Below are 15,920 nucleotides of genomic sequence, written 5' to 3' on the forward strand. Positions count from 1 at the left end.
TGGACGGCATGGGTTACACCTTTATTCTCTTCAGCTTCTATTTCTCAAGAGGGGTTGCTGGCTGAGTGGCCCTGCAGAATGAGTCCTTGGAAATTTGTATTCGTTCTTCCATTCATTCTCTTCTTTCATGCTTGGGTTTCTGAGGCAAGCACCCAGTCCCCCTACACTGCCCCACCAGGCTCCTGCCCAGCCCTTGGGTCCATTAGATTTCCAAGACTTGGTGTAAGGCTTGGGGGCCTCAGGCTGAAAGAGATGTCCCTGTGAGCCAAGGTAAGGCGGCAGATGGAAGGCCAGATCCTTAGTGAGGGTCAAGAGAAATGTAACTACATTGCTGGACTTGTGTTAGGATTTATTGGTCCATTCCCACCACTCTTTACTTCTTCCACTTTCACCCCTGACAGCAGCCATCGGTTAGGGATCATTTTCAGCTGAGAATGGCAGACTCAATCCACTAATGGCAGAACTGAGAGCAAAGTGGAACCTGCTACCCCGAGCCATCATCCCAGCCGCTTAGGCAGGGAAATTGTTTTTCAGGGTTTTACACCGCCATTTCTATTCACCCTTTAATGAATGCTTTCTGTCCATAAATGAAGCAGAGATGGAAGAAGAGGTGAATAAGTGCTAACATAAAAGGCAGTGGGTCAACCACAAATACAGGCTTTCAAAAAAAATAGTTCTTTTTTTTTTTTTAAGTCTAGGTTAAGGTGCTTGCTGATTTCTAAAGTACTTCCTGCGTTTGATTAGCGTGTCTGATGCATCAAAAATCGCTATTTCAAACCTTTATTTTGTAATTTGTGCATCAGGATAGAAGGTCTCTTTCAAAGAAAAGATAAAGATCAGAATATAATGCGTGCTTTTCACCATTATCCGTCTCTTACTGACTCACCAGTCACATGCTAGGTAATGGATACTGAAATTGAAATAAGCAGCCTCTGAAAAGCTATGATTGACTTTTACTTTCAGCTTCTGGGCACACGAGTTTCTTTTTAGGTGTGATTCATATCTACGAGGAAAAATTGGCAAATGGTGGGAGAAATACTTTTCTTACTCATACTGTATTTGTGTAACAGCTGCACGGGTTTAGCATCTGTACCCCGGGTATTTTCTGTTATCCTGAATTGTATCCCAGGGGTGGAACGACTGTGAGGTCAGGCTAACCATCTTCCCACGTGCTATCTGTGCCATGTTGCTTTGCAGCTCGGCTTTGGATCATTCCTTGGAATCATCGGATCAAACCTCGTGGAGAACAAACGGCAGATGGTAAGTTTTCATCGTTATAGAATCAAATTCTTCACCTGAAAAAGCTCAACATTTCTGTGGATAAGTGACACATTTCTTAAGATTGCCCAAATTGGGCCACAAAAGAAACAGCTACTTTACTTTTCTCCTAAGCCTCCGGGGAACTTGTTTTAAAGTGACCCTGTGGTATGGGACTTGTTCTCACCCTGCCTGATGTCCCCTCAGTGGCCCAGCTAGTCTCCTTAAGTCACAGGGATGGAATAATCTGGATCTTGCCTTTTGCTTTTCTCCTCCTTCGCAAAGGAGTGCGCCAGCCTATCCAGTCAGGCCAGTTGTCCTCGCATCGGATGCCTTTGCTTCTTCGACTCCTGCTGCTGCAGCCCTGGCTCACTGGCGACCCTCACACCTTCCTCTCTGATGCATAATCTTGGAGAGGAGTTTTCGCAGAGGGTTCCTGCCTTTTAGGAGATTCCAATCTAGGGGACTTTAATTAACAGAACAAATATATTTAGGGCGCAAGAAGACGAAATGAAATTACGAAGCCAACCTCAAGTATTCCCATTACCCATACATAGTTCAAAGCTAAGTATGTGTAACGTTGAGAGGAAGGGTACGCATATAACAGGAGGTAAAACTCACAAAGTTCTATGTCCGAATGGGGGCCCGCAAGGGCAGACTGTTGTATTTTCTTGCTTCAGCCTGAGAAGGCTTCCTAGACGGCAAGAGAAGACGGTACAGACCGAATTGCAAGCATATTGCAGTTTTATGGGCTTGTAAATCAAGATGCCTGGTGAGTTGTCAGATGGTGGACTCATTAGGCTTCCCCGTACAAGTCTAGTGGCAGCTAGACTGATGCTAGGGTCTATTTAACAGCAAGTTTAATCAGATAACGTAACAGCTCCAGGGACAGGGAACTCTAACCGTGTGTTCTCCCCCCAGCAATGTAGGGAATCACCCTCAGGGGGGTTCTAATAGTTCTCTTCTTCCATTTCACCTGGGCTCTCCGCTGCCAGTTGTGTTTGCACTCTGGGTTTAAATTATTCAAAATGGCAGGGGAGTTCTAATTGTCGAGCTGATCATAGCATAGCTGATAATGCCAACTTCATGACATCTTTCATCCATTATTTACCAACTCTCTGTAGTGCTGTGAAGTGAGATTTATGGGGCGAGGTTTCTGAACAACTCCCAAAGGAGATCAGTATTACCTTCTAGCCTGTGAGATGGGAGGACCTTAGGGTGGCCTTGACTGTGATTTCCTCCTTCTCCCTGGGGAGCAGCTTAATGCCATGCTATTTCTCTACTTTACCCCCCAAACACCTCAAAGAGGGTGTTTTGAGGGTCAACACAGGCAGATGGTGGGCTTAGGCAGTACCTATCCCTGCCCCTGGTTACGCCTTGAAACACCTACCCCCACGTTGGGTTGTGGTATCGCCCTTGTAATGGAAGACAAATTACTAGGAAAATTTCTGTTATCTAACACGATCAGAGAATAGGGCAGTCTGCTTCCAGCAAACATTTCTCTTACTTGAATTTTTTCGTATGTACCACACAGAGTTGATCAATTTCAGAGACTTCAAACCTTGTAAAATGTCTTTGACACCTAAGCCATAATAAGTTGAGGGTTCTCTTTCTTCAGTGATGCAGGGCCATGTAGGGTTGTGCAGGGCCTCAGAATCATCCCTTCTTCATCATTGCCCACCATGAGGGGTTGGGAAGAACACTAGACTAGGAGTTGGTGGGCACAGGCTCTTCCATAGACTGGATAGTGACCTTGGACACACCACTTCCCCTCTCTGAGCCTCCAATTCCACAATAAATAAAATAGGGGGTGGGACTTCATGATGTCAAAGGTCCAACATTTTTCTGAGTCTGAGAATGGAAGAGCCGTGCAGTCTAGTTCCTCAGCCTTCTCTTCCTTGGGCACTCATAGACTCCTGGAGTGAATTTCTTAGCTTGCCCTGAAAGTGTAAGAAGTGCTTCAATGGCCCCTTCTCCGCGTCGCCCTCCCCCGCTCCCACTCGTGCTGCGTGACTGAAAAGGGCATTCACGCTTCACACGGGCTGGCAGGCCAGAGTTCTGCTGTGGCTGGCGGTGTCTTGGGGATCGCCTTGTCTCCAGAAGCAGCGATAGTGGAAGACTAACAGACACTTTTGCTTTGTCCCCCACCCCTACTCCCACAGCTGGTGGCTTCCATCGTCTTTATCAGCTTTGGTGTGATTGCAGCCTTTTGTTGTGCCATAGTCGACGGGGTCTTCGCTGCCAGACACATTGTGAGTATTTTTAGTCCTGGGTTAAAGTAAATGGGCAATACAACAAGGCTTCATCGAGTGTGTGTGTGCTGGGTGTGTGCTAAGGGCTGTGAGGGGTACAGGAGAGGGAGGTGACATCACCGGCCTCAAGGAGGTGATGTCAAAATGAGGACATCCCTGGACACACATGGGCATCTAGAGAAATTGGTCTAAGCTGGGCATATAAACTCTAAGTGCCCAAGTGGTTTACCTTGGATCAGAGCAGGCTTCCCCATGGTGGAGGGGTTGGAGCTAAGCCTTTGTTGACACGTGGGTGACATTTGGAAAAGTCAGAGACAAGGGCCAGGGGACTGGCTTGGAATTGGTGTTGGGAGTGAGCAGGCAGGGAGAGAGCCGCAGGAAGCCACATGACTTCCTGAGAGCCTTGGAGGTGGCAATAGCTGACCTCCCCCACCTCCAACAGTGACAAGAGCAGCCCATGAGGACAGACACCTTTTCTAGGATACCTGAACTTCGCTGTTTTCATGGTTGGAGAGGAGTGACGTGATTGGGATCCGGAGGAAGCCCCAGAGCTGGAAGTCTCCAAAACGAGCCCAGTCCTGGAGTAGAGGCGCCAAATGCTTCCTGTTCTGGAGAAGCTGTGCCTCGACTAAGGCTACTTTACTCCTGAAACCCAAACCTGTGCTCCTTCTTGGAGAAGCCTGGGATTCGGGTCCTTCCCACAGGGCTCCCTGCAGGAGCCCTCACCCCTCGGTCGGCGCTTTCCATCTCTTACGATTCCAGATATCTGGCCTAGGGCCGCCTTCTCCGTTGGGCTCAGCAGACAACAGTGCCTGTGACCCACGGACTTTCAGGGTCCCAGAAAAATATGATCGTTTCTTTTCCAATCGGAAGAAAAATGATGAACTTTTAGGCCAAAAAAAATGTTTTCACACATAATAGAAATTTGTCTTTATACCAATGCAGTCATAAGATATAATCAAAATAAATGAAATATCATTTTCAACAATTTTTAATGGAGGAAGCTGTCCACAAAAGGCAGAAGTCCCAGGGAGGTCATAGTATAGCCCTGATCTGGCCCACAAACCCAAATCGAGAGCAAACCAAGCAGCTTCCTGAGCTCCCACAAAAACCTCAGATACTCATTTTTTCCCCCAAGTGAACCAACATTGAAAATGAAAACATCCTATGAACTAGTTGGAATTATATGTTTTCTAAAACAATTGAATTAGAGAAAAATTGTATTATCAGTATATTGTGTGGATCCATCATATTTTATTCCGTTTCAATCGTCGGCTAATAGTGCAGGTCATCCTGAGGGAGTGTCCTGGGTATGGATGGATCTGGGAAAGGATGATTTGCAACATTATTATTTCAATCCCAACTTGCTCTTGGACTCTCCTCCTGGACATAAGAGTCAGTCCCTCATTTGCCAAGATTAGTGGAATTCCTATGGTCAGTGCTGGCATGTCAGGAGATAATTACTGGGCAGGGGGAAAAGTATGGGATGGAAGAGAGAAGCTTTTAGCCCAGTTTTCTTTTGGGGTCAGGAATATGTCAGCCCCTATATCAGACTCATCCCTTTTGAGTTTAGCTGAGAGAGCCATCTTTTTCTTCATCTTTTTCTTTTTGAAAAGGCAAGTGACACAACAGGAACTTGTAACATCCACTATCCTACCACCCTAACATAGCAATTCTATTGCATATGCAATTTTTGCATATTACCCTCTGAGTATATACCTATTTTTGTAGCATGCTTATAGACAATCACAGTACGTGTGCTATTTTGTTTCAACAGGCGCCATCTTAATAACAATAATTCCTTGTTTTTGTATAGTGAATTTAGTGTTTCAATGTGCCTTAACATCTATTATCTCATTTGAGACCCACAGCAATCCTGTGAGATATGTAGGGCAGGTGTTATTATCCCCATTTGACAAGCACGCTTCACTCTGAGGCAGTCTCCATGGCAACATAGGCCTAGTGGCCAAGAAGCCTGCAGTAGATTTTCATGGCATCATGAGCTAAAATGGCTTCCTCCTTTTCCCTCCTCCTCCCACTCCTAATGTTTCTTTTTTTAAACATCTTTATTGAGATATAGTTCACGTCCCATATAATCTACCCATCTGAAGTATATAATTCAGTGGCTTTTAGTACATTCACAGGTATGTGCAAACTATCACGTCAATTCTAGAAGATTTTTATCATCCCCCAAACAACCCCATACCCTTTAGCTATCACTTCCCTATTCCCCCTGCTCCCCCAAGTCCTAGGCAACCACTACTTTCTCTATAGATTTCCCTATATTAATTAACATTTCCTGTTAATGGCATCATATAACATGTAGTCTTTTGTAACCTGACTTTTTTTACTTAGTATAATATTTTCCAGATTTATCCATATTGTAGCATGTATCATTGCTTCCTTTCTTTTTATGGTCTAATAATATTCCATTGTATTGATATACCACATTTTGGTTATCCATTCACAAGTTGATGGACATTTGGGTTGTTTCCACCTCTTGGCTGTTATCAATAATGCTGCTATAAACATTTGTGTTCAAATTTCTACGTGGACATATGTTTTCATTTCCTTTGAGTATATACCTATGATTGGAAGTACTGGGTCATATGGTAACTACGTTTAACCTTTCGATGAACTGCCAATTTTCCAAAGTGGCTGCACTGTTTTACATTCGCACTGGAAGTATCTGAGTGTGCCAGTCTCTGCACATCCTTGCCAACTCCCGTAATTATCCGACTTTTAAATTCTAGCCATCCTAGTAGGTATGAAGTGGTTTCTCATTGTGGTTTTGATTTGCATTTCCCTGACTCCTAAAATCCTAAAGGTTTTGATCACTGGCCTCAGCCAAAGGCAATGGGAGAAAAATCCAAATTATATTTACTGGAAGTTTCTTCCAGCTTCTGAGTCTAGGCCCTCTGTACCTCCTGCCGTTAGTGGCTTGCAGTAGAGCATTTGATTCGGGAGGTTGGGGTAAGGCTGGATGAGTCTTTGAGAACACCTTTTTGCCTACACTGTACCTGTCCTAAGACATCTGCCAGTCCTCACTGGTACCCAGACAGTTTTGAGGGAGAAGGCTTTATTAATCTATGGTGATGTCTGTTGGCCAGTTTAAATGAAAGGCACATTTGGACCCCAGCACCACTCGGGTGGGTTAGAGCCAGCCTTTCCTGTTGTTGGAGCCATTTAACCTCCTGGTGCCCTGTCCTTTGGCTTGGGGACATATGCACTTCCCCTTAAGACCTACCTCCTGACCCCCCTCTAAATGTGTCTCACTCCTTCTCTCTCGTCTCCAGTTTCCTTCCTTTCCCCTCCCTGAATATAGCAATTAACTAGCTGGGAAAATCCCTTTCCCTCCTCATGCCCAGTCTCTCCTCTTCCACGTGGATGTGATAGCAACCTGGTTGCCTCTCAGGGTTAACATGAGGACGGTATGAAATAATGGGTGTGAACGCGCCCTAAGAGGGCCTCGCCCAGAGCACACTGACACTCAGCAGAAAGCAGTCTCGTGGCCAGCCCTCCACTCCGGAGTTGCTAGCCCTTCGGATGGAAAAGGCTGCGCGGCTAAGTGGCCTTTTCTTACCGGCCGGTCACATGGGCTTGTTCCTCCCCTGGGGCCTCAGTGCACAAGAGCACCCAGAGGCAGCATATGGGCGACCATCACACACACACATCTGTCTTCATTTAGGCAGTTGGTGGCTGAATGCTCTTTGGAGAACCAGGAGGTCAGGAGGGCTACGACCAGCACATCAAGCCTCCCCTTTGGCAGGATGATGATGACTTCTGCCATTGCCCAAAGTCGGAAAATAAACCCTGCTGGCAGTGACCATAAGAACCCTCATTCCTTTCCAGCCTGACGCCAGGCTGAGCCCACAGGGCAGTGTACTTTCAGAACACGGAGCGGTCAGGACATTCATGTGGAAGCAGTTGATGGAAGGTCCTAGGTCCTTGACGGGGCAGCAGGCAGGGAGGCAAGGAGGCACTTGGGTGTCAGGTGCAGGAGATGCTCAATCACATGTGTGGGGAAAAGCAGCCACCAGGATTATTGAAAATGGTGAGAGAAGTGGGTTTAGGGGGAAGGAGGGGCAATAGATAAACTCCCTCTGCCAAGGTGCTTTTGGCCGAGTTCCAAAGGTCAGTTTGCATAAACTGCTTGTCCTGTGCTAACCTGCTTTTGGTCGAAGCCCCCTACCAGTCAGGGGATGTTTAGTGTCCCCCGGAAAGTGGGCAGCATCCCCTGACTGACAGTTTCCAGGTAGCACTGGATTGCATCTATCTGTTCCACCCCAGCCCCTGTGTCTGAGAGCTCCCTCACCAGGAAGCTGCCCAAGCCAGCAGGGTTAGTCAACTGTCCTTGAGCCCCATGTTAGTCTTCTGGGCTTCAGTGGTATTTTTGGAGTTCACTGTCTTTAATCTGTGTAATTGAGTGAAAATGGCTCATCGTTCAGTTGAGTTAAAATCTACAGCAGGCTCCATGGCTACCCATCCCCCTGGGGCTTGCTTCCTGAGCTCTTCCTTCTGAAAAAGCTGTGGCAATGACAGCAGAGTGTACGTGTCAGCCAGCCCTGGTCCTGTCCCCAGGTGATAATGAATCCTCATTGTTGGAGCTGGCCTCCCTCCGATTGGGAGTGTGATGTTGCAATAACTTGGAGTTTTGACTTTTGTTCCCTGGGGACTCTTTGCAAAGAGACAAAGACTAGCAATAAAAGAAAACCAGAGTGGAAATTTCAAGAAACCCACTTCTCAGTCAATTTCCTAATTTCTCATTAACCAAGTGGCCCAATAGAAAGCAGTTATTAGAACATTTTTATCTGATCCTCACATTCTCAGGCTCGCTAGATGGGCAGCTTTCAGAAATCAACCCAACCCACTACCTGCTCTGGGGTGTGTGTGTGTGTGTGTGTGTGTGTGTGTGTGTATTCAAATCTTTTATTACCAATCAGAGCACTTGCTGCTCTATTTTCCAAAGCCAAAACCCATTTGGTTTGGTGTTTCCGCTTCCAGGATCTGAAGCCACTCTATGCTAACCGGTGCCACTATGTGCCCAAGACATCCCAGAAGGAAGCTGAGGAGGTAAGAGCCAGAAGGAGGCTGCACGCCTTACCTTTGGGGAAAGGCTCCTGTTCTGCCTGGAACCCCCTTTCTTTTACTCTTTTTCCCAGGCCTACAGCTTGCTACAAGGTATGTTTAGTTGATTTGTTCAGTGGGTCAGAGCACAGTGCTAATGGGGCCATGGTCATAGGTTAGAGCCTCATGAGGCCTAATCAGATTTACTTTGTTCTGTGGCCACAGGCTGCCCCTCTGACCCCAGCAGGCAGCCTCTCAGTGTGTGGCTTTGATCCCGAGAGGGACAGATGAAGAGTACAGAGGCCACAGGGTAGGTCCCTCCCCCATGTCCGTGGATGATGGTTCAGCTGCCTGGACTTGATGTCCAGCTGGAAGAAAAGTGGGAGCCCCACCAAGGCAGCAGGCCTGGACCGGGGAGGCAGAGTCTGAGTCCCACATATGGGAGGGGTCAGGAAGCCAAATGAGGGTCACTGAGAAGCCTTGTCCACTTTGAGGCTCTGGGGAGGCCTGGGCTGGCGGCCTGGCCCCTGTCACGACATGCCCGGAGGCCAGTCTGTTGCTGCTTGAGTGGACACGTGAGGGTGTGTCTCTCCTGCCCCGCATGGCTCTCCTTGGGTTCCTTGTTGCCTCACACAGAAGCAGAGGCAGTGGGTGGTGAGGTGAAGCTCGGCTCCAGGTCATTTTTGGAGAACTTTCATTTCAGCTCACATTCACCTCTCTCCAATCCAGAGAGCCCTTTAATATAAAACTCTACCATGTGCTTCTAGCAACCTCGACCATTTGGTTCTCTATTAACTTCAAATTGAAAGTCAATGCCCCCCCCCGCCCCTGAGAATAGTTAGAAAAATGGTAAACTTGTGACTGTTAGAAAAAGGTGGCAAGTGGATATAGAATGGTGACTGCGTTGCATGACTTCAGGTTAGAGAAAGGTGGCAAGTGGATATAGAATGGTGACTGCGTTGCATCACTTCAGGTTAGAGAAAGGTGGCAAGTGGATATGGAACGGTGACTGCGTTGCATGACTTCAGGTTAGAGAAAGGTGGCAAGTGGATATGGAATGGTGACTGCGTTGCATAACTTCAGGTTAGAGAAAGGTGGCAAGTGGATATGGAATGGTGACTGCGTTGCATAACTTCAGGTTAGAGAAAGGTGGCAAGTGGATATGGAATGGTGACTGCGTTGCATGACTTCAGGTTAGAGAAAGGTGGCAAGTGGATATAGAATGGTGACTGCGTTGCATGACTTCAGGTTAGAGAAAGGTGGCAAGTGGATATGGAATGGTGACTGCGTTGCATGACTTCAGGTTAGAGAAAGGTGGCAAGTGGATATAGAATGGTGACTGCGTTGCATAACTTCAGGTTAGAGAAAGGTGGCAAGTGGATATAGAATGGTGACTGCGTTGCATAACTTCAGGTTAGAGAAAGGTGGCAAGTGGATATAGAATGGTGACTGCGTTGCATAACTTCAGGTTAGAGAAAGGTGGCAAGTGGATATAGAATGGTGACTGCGTTGCATCACTTCAGGTTAGAGAAAGGTGGCAAGTGGATATAGAATGGTGACTGCGTTGCATCACTTCAGGTTAGAGAAAGGTGGCAAGTGGATATGGAATGGTGACTGCGTTGCATGACTTCAGGTTAGAGAAAGGTGGCAAGTGGATATGGAATGGTGACTGCGTTGCATAACTTCAGGTTAGAGAAAGGTGGCAAGTGGATATGGAATGGTGACTGCGTTGCATAACTTCAGGTTAGAGAAAGGTGGCAAGTGGATATAGAATGGTGACTGCGTTGCATAACTTCAGGTTAGAGAAAGGTGGCAAGTGGATATGGAATGGTGACTGCGTTGCATGACTTCAGGGGAAGCTGTTTTCCTTAACACACCGTGTGAACAGTGCCATCCACTTGCCCCACTTTCCTTCCCCAATCACCAGTTTACCATTTTTCTAACTATTCTCGGGTTAGAAAGGAGTAGAAAGATGTATGTGCCAACAGCTTATCAGAAAGGCATGAGCTTTTGGATGAAGGACCCAATATAGAAAAAAGTGCGCGTTTACCACCAATATTCTCTATAACACAGTGAAACAAATTTACAAGCACTTCATTGCATCCATATGGGGCGGGGGAGAGCCTGGAAGATTTCTCACAAATAAGAGATGATAAATGGAAGTTAATTTTTACATTTTTTTTGCAAACACGAGATGTGTAAAATGTCATTGCTATTCTCTGGATTTCATCGTGTTCTCATTCTTGTGTTAACTTGGTGACTGTAAAAATGTTAATAATGACTTCCATAGGTTCACTTGTAACCCTGGCCCCCCTAACCCTATTTTTCCTATATAAGGTCATAAGTTCCTCAACCAAAAATTCTCCTTCTGCGAGGGTTATGAGGAACCTTACCCAGGCAGCTCGAGAGGTACTACTGTACTTCAAAGTGCATGTGATGGCCCCTCTGTCTTCCTTCCCATCTGGTCCCCTTTCCCCCATACCCTGAATTCCCACCCCTTGTATCCTCACTTCCTACCATCCATTTGTTCTTCTGTCCGTCCTTCCATCCGTCCTTCCTCCTCTCCATCTCCACCCTTCAGGGATGGGGCCCTGAGGGCTGTGGCTGAGGCTGCACGTGAGCCCAGCTCCACAGTGACTTGCCTCACACACGAGTTCAGCCAGCCACCTGCCCAGCCCCATCCTGCCCGTGCATTGGTGTATTCATTTCACAGCCATCCGTCACTAACTCACAGCACCAATCCCAGAGGGTCCCACCTCCCATCCAGTGCCAGCTCACCTACTCACTGTGGTGTGTCCCCAGGTGAACTGCCCTCACCTCAGCCGTGGATTCTGCACACCTCGCATCCGGGGCAACACCTGCTTCTGCTGTGACCTCTACAACTGCGGCAAGTGAGTGCCGAGCCCCTGATGGTTTGACCACAGTGGGCACGAGCAGGGCTAGGGTGGGGGAAGGGCACACGGTAGGGATCAGAGAAGTAGAAGACATTGGTCTTCAAAGGATTTCAGCTGACATGCATTACCTGCCTTCTCTGTGCCAGGCATTATGCTAGGTGCTGTCAAGTATCTGATCTCATTTAATTCTTACCTATGATGTATGTAGAATTATTATCCCCATTTTACAGATGATAAGACTGAGGCTCAGAGGAAACAGACAGCTAGTTCAAGGTGACACAGAGTTCGAAAATGGTAGAGGTAGGGTTCACACGCAGTTCTGTCTAAGTCCAAGTTCAACAACATTCAACAAATAGCCTGACTCTGTTCCAGACGCTAGAGATTCAGCAGCAAACAAAACAAAATTCCTTGCCCCCACAGAACTTAGATTTTGGTGCTAGTTCTGCTACAACCACTCTGGCGCTCTGCCCTTCAATTGTTAAAACATCATTTATTCTCTTTCAAGACATATTTAGGTGCCAGGAATACAGAGAGTCCTGCGGAGAAACTCGCAGACTAGCAGGGATGACCGACCTGTGAGCCATTGATTGCAGTCTAGTGTGAGAAGTGCAGTGCGGATCTGGGGATGTACTGGAGACCCTCTCTATGCAAATGACTGGAAGTCAGAGTCACTGGGGGCAAAGGGGGGCGTGTCAAGGAGGAGGGTATGTGGGAGCTGAGATTTAAAGGATAAGGAGGGAGTTAGGAAACAAACCCAAGTGGGGTGGAGGTGAGGAGGGTCTTCCCAGAAGTTGTGGGGGAGGTGAGGGCAGAGCGCTGGTCACAGATCAGATCATGGAGGGCTCACTGGCCATAGGAATGCCTCTGGACTTGACCCTGTGAGCAACTGGGAGCCATTGAAGGGTATAGCGTGCAAGATGGATTTGAGTGGTTAGAGATTGGAGGCTACTAGGGGGCCACTGCAAGAGTCCAGGCCAAAGGGAACGGAGTCTAGATTAAGTTGGTTTGGGGATGGTGGAAAGCAAGGAGTACTTTTAAGAGCAATTTAGAAGGTGGAATAGACAGGAATGCGTGAGCAGGTGATGCAGAACATAAGTAAATGGCCCTGTACGTGGGGTGTGTCAGCCAGTGCCTGCCATGCACGTATTTTCTTTCAGCTATCGGTGCAGGGGTGCTGAGGAGGGGGAGGGTGGAAGGGAGGGAGGAGTTGGCAGAAGGGGCCCGGATGGAGCTAGGTCCAAAGAGGTCAGCTGGATGCGCCCCTCCTCACTCACACTCCGTACTCATGGTTTTGGGGGGCCAGTGTCTCTGGTTTGAGGATTAAAGACCTGACAGACCAGAGGCAGTGGAGCGGTGGGAGGAGAAGGGGGACTCTCGCCAGCCCTTTTACTTTCTTTGCTAGCACCGGTCTCATTTCGGTCTCATTTTGTTAAAAGGTTTGGCGGTGGGGGAGGAGAAACTTAAAGACTCAAATGAGGTTTGGGGATTATCTGGGAGATTCAATTATTCATGTTGTAATAATAACTAACACTTGTAAAGGACTTCCCTCCTTAGCGGTGATGGAGAGCTGGCTATAATTGTACTTCCTGAGCCCATCCTTCCAAAAATGATCAAAGGAATGTAAAATAGGTCCTAGGGGAATTGGGGTTAGTTTGCTATCTTTCCTCTTGCCTCCCCTTGTCCATCCCCCTCCCCCTGCTCAGTCCTCCCCTCTGTTTTTACCCCCTCCCTCCTTTTGACACCCTGTCCTCTGGCCAGCTCTCCTCTCTCGTCTCCTTTCCCTTTCCGTTCTGAGATCCCAGGAGGAGAGAGGAGGCCCGCTGAGAGGGCTGAGAAGTGATTCCTTATGGGCACACCTTTCTCTCCACAATTAGGTGTGTTTCTGAAAAAGGTCTGAATAAACTAAATCCTACCTTAAATTCCATTTAGCTGAGCCCTTAGGTGAATTTTTTTTAAGTGGAGACTCAAGCCCAATTTATCTTCCTGTCAATCTGAACTTCATAATAACTGACTTTCTTATAGCAAGTCGTGCCAGGATCGTCTTCAAGGCCCTAAAGGAATTTTATGAGGAGCTCTGCTAAACTCTGGGCTCCCTAAAGGCAGCAAACACAACTTCATCTTATCTTTATCCTCAGGCCCCGGCACAGGATCAGGCTTGAATGAAAAACCTGATGACAAGGGAGTGACATGTGTTAAAAAGGATCAAAAAGGAACACCCTTTTCCCCAGGAAAATAAACTATTGGACCAGACAACTAAGAGGGTTCATGGGGACACTGCCCCTAACGACCTTTGAGCTGGAAACGCTGTTCACCTACCTGATGCCTGGGGACCAGCCTCAGGCGGCGATCGAGGCCTTGCCCAGGTCTGTAGCGTTGAGATTCCAAGGGCAAAGCCACTAGAAAAGCACTTACTGAGCTTTTCATCAGGAAACAGTCCCATGCGGTCAGAAAGCAAGGCGCGAGACTTAAGAGGTGATGATCCTACAATAGAAGGAAAAGATTTTCTTTGACCTGAGACTTTTTCCAGCCAGCTCGAAGGAGACCTAATCTCCAGGCCTAAATATAGCTAGCTGCAAGCATTCTGAGGCTCCGAGACTTTAATTTTGCCGAATGCGTATTTTTTTTTCCTCACACGAAGCCTATTTTTAATCAATTACCAGCTCCTCTAGTCCATTTCCTGGAAAGGAGGCCAAGAAAAAAACAAGTGGGAACAAAAACATCAGGCAGTCATTTGTCCAGCACTACGGAAACAGAGCTTCTGCTGTCCCCTCGAAGCCACAGACCTTCTTTGACGTCAGGGGCAGCGAGGTTTTAATACCAAACATAGACGATTCCATTTCACCCTGTGCAGGAAGGTGGTTTCTCTAGGACGCAGCTCTGCAGCAGCTGCCTTTCAGCCTTCACTCAGCTTTGGAGAGGTCAAGTCAATATCACTGGTTTTCGGTGTGTAACCTAAAGGACGCGAAAGGAAATGGGCGTGGTTTGTGAACTGCCGCAGCTGACGATGAATAAAATGAAAGATGATAGCTCACTTTCATCCATTCCTCCCTTTGCCAAACTTTTACTGAGCTCCTACTGTGTGCCAGGGACTGTTCTAGAAGGATAGATATCCTTAAAATAACATTTTGCCCTTAAGGAACTCAATTTACCAGGGGGATTATGGGGAGGGGAATTTAGACTGATACACAGAATACACGCAGTGAGAGAAAGATGCACAGAGGCTGCCCATAGCCGCTGCCTGTCCACCAACAGTTGGTGAATAGTTCCAGGCCCTTATCGAAGAGCAGAAGGATGCCCTTTGGCTTTATCCAAGATCTGTTGCCTCCTACTCTGTTGAATGGGGACTGAAACACAGAGAGGTTATCTGTTTCTCCAGTCACACCCAGCAAGTTGGGAGCAAGGGGGTAAAAGCCCGCACTGGGTAATCAATCTTATGATCAATGCAATGATCCGTCTTTGAACTCAGTGACTCATTCACCAAGTATCTATTGATGACCCATAACATTTCTACCACCCAGCTAGGAGGCAGTGAGGGAGACACAAAAGAAGTGTAAGAGATGACCTTGCCCTCCAGAGGTTAGAATTTAGACGGAGCCATCGTGTCCACCTTGGCCTTGGTTGTAGTTTTAGCACCCAGCACGGTACTCAGCACTGGGTAGGCTCTCGGTAAATATCAGATGAAATGAATAGCTGAATTATTGACATATGCAACGTGCCAAACTGAGAAGAACAGACTGAGGCTGTGGGAGTCCAGGTACAAAGCTAATGAATAGGTGCTGGAGTCCTTGAAGAATGAGAAGTGTGTGTTGAAGCTTTGCGCAGCGGGAGAGATCAGGACAGGCAGAGAACAGAGGGCAGTACCTCCCACGCAGGGGGAGAAACCTGAGCAAAGGTCTGGAATAAGTACCCAGCATGGCCAGTTTGGTGCTTCTGAGGATTCCAGCCTGGCTGGAATGTGGATTCCATTTTGGAGTTGGATTATGGCAGACTGAGGAATTGGGATACTTTTTCCTGAAGGTAATGGGGAGCCAGGGAAGGCTTTTGATTAAATGAATGACTTAGTTTTACAAATGTGTTAGGAAGCTGAACCAGGCAGTGATGGGGTCCGGCAGGAGGGCGCTGCAGTCATGGAGGCTTGAGGGTGGGACAAGTGAGAATCCAAACGATGGAATATCAGGCAAAGCTCTGCCCAGAGACTGAACCAAATGGAATCGTGAATCTCTAACAGAAACAAACCACATTAATTAGCTAAACCCTGAATCCGATCTAGTATTAATGTTCTTTTGCTTCACGGTTCAGTTTAAAAATCATTTTAGTAGCTGCTGAACCCACTCAATCTGAAACCAAACATATATTCTCCACAATTAGTGGATACTTTTAAATGAACTACTAACCTAGCCCCATGTTGTGGTCTGTGCTTTTAAAGCGTCGCTGCCTTTAAGAACACGAT

At 47.2% G+C, this 15,920-nt stretch overlaps 1 protein-coding gene across 3 annotated transcripts in view; it reads left to right on the top strand.

Moving 5' to 3' along the window:
• Positions 1 to 15,920, top strand: part of TMEM255A (transmembrane protein 255A) — a 46,019-nt gene that overhangs the window by 14,228 nt on the left and 15,871 nt on the right. The window contains exons 3-7 of one of the 3 annotated variants that reach the window (XM_022561859.2): positions 1,198 to 1,260; positions 3,420 to 3,509; positions 8,514 to 8,582; positions 10,914 to 10,985; positions 11,379 to 11,467. In XM_022561859.2, the coding sequence (XP_022417567.1) occupies positions 1,198 to 1,260; positions 3,420 to 3,509; positions 8,514 to 8,582; positions 10,914 to 10,985; positions 11,379 to 11,467 (383 nt within the window). The remainder of the gene's footprint in view (positions 1 to 1,197; positions 1,261 to 3,419; positions 3,510 to 8,513; positions 8,583 to 10,913; positions 10,986 to 11,378; positions 11,468 to 15,920) is intronic. The other 2 variants (XM_022561860.3, XM_089904131.1) reach the window with 2 other exon arrangements.

The sequence above is a fragment of the Delphinapterus leucas genome, chromosome X (assembly GCF_059928025.1).
Source record: "Delphinapterus leucas isolate spDelLeu-1000000601 "Yukka" chromosome X, BTC_Dleu_Yukka2, whole genome shotgun sequence".
NCBI lineage: Eukaryota > Metazoa > Chordata > Mammalia > Artiodactyla > Monodontidae > Delphinapterus > Delphinapterus leucas.